General features: G+C 64.6%; 1 protein-coding gene across 1 annotated transcript in view; it reads right to left on the reverse strand.

Annotated features, from left to right (window-relative positions):
- RSPH14 (radial spoke head 14 homolog) overlaps nucleotides 1–3,769 on the reverse strand; it is a 20,348-nt gene that overhangs the window by 16,020 nt on the left and 559 nt on the right. Inside the window, exon 2 of the mRNA XM_006768773.2 lies at nucleotides 461–581. Within this exon, the coding sequence (XP_006768836.1) occupies nucleotides 461–581 (121 nt within the window). The remainder of the gene's footprint in view (nucleotides 1–460; nucleotides 582–3,769) is intronic.

Raw genomic sequence — 3,769 nt, forward strand, 5'->3', positions numbered from 1 at the left:
GGGGGCTGGGGCCGGGCCATATCCAAGTTTGCTCAGGCCCAGCAAGAGGCGGCCGCACATCTGCCATGCCCATCTGGTTAAAGCAGAGGCCCCGCCCAGTGCAGGGCCTGGTGGATCGCCACGAGCACCTTCACTATGGAAACCAGGGAGCCAGGTCCCCCTCCCTCCCAGGCAGGGGTCCTCCATTGGCCGTAGCAGAGGCGCACCTCCCGTACAGGGTGCCTCCCTCCCCTTGGACGCGGAACCTCTGCTTTCTTTCTCTTTCCTCCTGGCCTGGTTTCCTCCTGAGTCAGTGTTCCCAGGCGATGCTATCACGCTCGTCTGGGCAGCCTTGGCAGCTGTGGGCACGTGGTGGAGGGACTGTGGGGGCCACAGGGAGCCTCCGGCACCTGCAGCAGCACCCAGGGCGGAGGCACCCAGAGCCTGGGGACTGTGGGGGCCACAGGGAGCCTCCCGGCACCTGCAGCAGCACCCAGGGCGGAGGCTGCCTCGCCCAGGCAGAGCCGTCCGCTGGGGCCTGTCTGCGGCTGGGACGCTGCGCACATGGCCTGGTCCTTCTCCCATCTCCTCAGACCCCGGCTCTGAAAGAGGGCGGAGGGGCAGTGGCTGCTTTCAGGGGACCTGCTCTGGGCCTAGTGCCAGGCCAGGCGGGCAGGTTGGGGCCTGGTGGCCGTGAGCAGCTACAAAGAACCCACACACAGTCACGTGGCCACAGGCCCCTTTCCGCCGGCGCAGGCAGTCGCATCTCATATGCACAAGCTACCATTTTTCCCAATATTTGCAGAAACTGATCAATGCAGAGCCATCTACAAGCCTCACAGAGCCCGGCCAGCGTGGCTCAGGGGTTGAGCGTCGACCTGTGTATGAATCAGGAGGCCATGGTTGGATTCCCGGTCGGGGCACTTGCTGATCCCAGTGTGGGGCGTGCAGGAGGCAGCTGATCCATGATCCTCTCTCATCATTGATGTTTCTCTCTCCCTCTCCCTGCCTCTCTGAAATCAATACAAATATTAAAAATAAGTAAATAAATAAAAGCCTTACAGAAACCCTCTGCCCCTGTCCCCAGCGCTCGCTGGGCGAGTGGGTGCCCGCCTTCTCCCATGGCGCACGGGCCGCGACACTGCAGGTGACTGTCCCAGGACAGCAGGCACCCCGTGCCACACCCTTTGGCCCCCTCCCCTTCGGCAGTGGTGTGTGCCCACACCTGTGTGCGTCATGGCCGTGTCGTTGTGATTGTCCCGGAGCGTCCTGTAAACGGTGCCATGTGAGCGCGGGAAGGGCTGCCGTGGACACGCGGCGACTCCGAAAGCCTCCGTGGGGCCGTGGTGGGGTTGGTGTGGGCAAGGCCGCGTGGGAGTGGGGCGGGAAGTCGTGACAGCTATACGTTGGTCCCGGTCACTTTGCCACCTCACCCCTGTGAGAATGTCGCTGTCCGTCACACCTGGTGGGGCGGCAACTCCAGGAGCGGCTGGGTTCTGAGAGGCGGCCACGCCTCTGTCTCAGGTTAATGTGAACTATTAGAGATAAGAAATACCGCCATTTCTACGACGCGCTGCACGGTCCTGTGTGGCCCCCACCCCAGGGACCCATCTTATTGTCTGCGCGATGGGGAGTGGGCAGGATGGGGAGTGGGCAGGATGGGGTTTGGGGCGGGGCACGAGCTAACTGGGAAGGGAGGGGGCAGGGAGGGCTGCCCGGATGGTGGGAGAGGGAGAAGAGGGGTGGGCAGGAGGAGAGCTCAAGAGGACCCTATCAGCTGGAGGCAGGTGGCAAAAGCACAATAGGCCACACAGTTGAGTTTGGGGCCCTCAGGGCGCTTGCCTGGCCTTGGGGAGGAGGGTGAATGGACTGGGGCGTAGTGGGGAGGGCAGGCACAGGGAGGAGTCCCAGAGTCCCAGGGGTACCAAGGGCTTGGGAGTGGCCGCCACAGGGGGTCCTCAGCCACAGGCCCCTGGTGGCCCGGGGGGCGAGGTCACGCGAGGTCACGTGCTCAACAGGGATGCTGGGAGCCTGAGAGCGGCCTGCTGTCTCGGTGCCCATCCATCTGTCCTCACATCTTTCACAGCGACTGGCTCAGAAGGAAGGAGAGCCACAACCAGGGAGCAGAATGGAGGGGGAGGGGGGCCCTCACTTCCCCGGAACGTCCCGTCCCCCGGCCTTCTAGTCAGCCCGCCTCGCCTGCCCCCTCATCTCCAGGCGCCGCTCTGATCAGAAATGGCCTCTCGGACTCTGGATGGTCCCTCCACCCAGAATCGGTCCCTCCACCCAGAATCGGTCCCTCCACCCAGAATCGGTCCCTTCCACCCCTGTCCCCGAGCCCCAGCAGAGCCTGCGCCCGGGCTCAGTTCCCAGAGGGCAGGGAGATGGGCAGACCTGGTGGTGGGTGGGTTGATTGCCCACGGGATCTGAGGTGGAGGAGGCCTGGGGCCAGGTGCCCGCTGGGTGGCTGAGCGCTGGGAGAAGCAGCGAGGGTGCCCAGGGGACAGGCCACTGGAACTGAGCAGCAGGGGCACCGTAGGGCGGGGTGGGGCCCTTTCCTGAGAGAAGGGGTGGCTCTGGCCGGAGTGAGGGCAGGGGTGCAGCACTGCCTCCAGGGCCCGGAGCCTCGGCCCCACCTCGCTGCCTCTGCCCCGGGGCCCCCCTCGAGTGGCCTGGACCCAGGTTCCCTGTGCGCCCTTTGGCGCCCCAAGGGCTGGGCAGCCACCAAATCCCATGAGGGACCCTGAGGCCCCGCTGTGAGCAGCACCCAGCTCCCCGGAGGGAGGTCATCCTTGCTTCTCTCTCAGGCCTTTCCTGGAGGAGAAGGTCCCCGTTTGGCGCCTGTGGCACTCACTTCCTCCGGCAGGTGTGACCCCAGGTGTTTAACCAGCCCCAGCGGCTCCAGGGTGGGGTGTGCGGCGGGGGCTGTCGGTTTGGGGGTCACCCCTGGCAGCCTCTAGGAGCACAGGCAGCTGGGTGGGCGACTCAGGGAGGCCTGTGAGGAGCCTCCGGGAGTTCAAGAGCCACGGGCAGAGGAGTCCCAGCTGCTGGGAGCCCCTGCGGGTCCACACATCCGCATGAGCCCACGTGGTACCCCTGTGGTACCCCCGCCGCCTCCTCCCAGGTCCCCTCCCCTGGCGCCCTGAGCCCTAACTCCACTGCGCAGCCCATGAGCTCACCTCCCCCGGCGCTTCCCACTCGCTGCCCCTTACTCCCCACCCACTGCCCCTCGCTCACCACCCGCTGCCCCTCACCACCCGCTGCCCCTCACCAACAGCTTCGTGCAGGAGCCTCCCTGCTCCAGAAACGCTGTTCAGTCCCGTCTGCAGGGCACACACCTCGCTCCGGCCTGGCTGCCCCCGAGCAGAGGAGAAGCCAGCATCCTCAGTGACGCCCTGCCGGCTCCTCCAGCCCCGGCGCCCGCCTTCTCCCTGCCCTTCCTGCTGGGCACAGTCCCACCCAGAGGCCCTGGCACGGGCAGTTCCCCCTCCCTGCCTTCCTGCCCACAGTCACCTCTCACTGTCACCCGTGGGGAAGCCAGGGCCGGTCACCCGCCGCCTCTTTCTCCCGCACACGTGGGCTTCGCCTTTTGTTTTTTCTGGTAGGTCTCCAACAAAACATTTTTTGGTGATAAAATACACATCACATAAAATTTACCATTTTGACCGCGTTTCAGTGTACAGCTGAGAAGGACTAAGTACATTCATAGTGTTGTGCAACCCTCACCACCATCCATCTTCAGAACTGGCTCATCTTCCCAGACTGAAATCCCATCCCATCGGTTAAACCG

Source organism: Myotis davidii, unplaced genomic scaffold (genome assembly GCF_000327345.1).
Source record: "Myotis davidii unplaced genomic scaffold, ASM32734v1 scaffold43, whole genome shotgun sequence".
NCBI classification, from domain to species: domain Eukaryota; kingdom Metazoa; phylum Chordata; class Mammalia; order Chiroptera; family Vespertilionidae; genus Myotis; species Myotis davidii.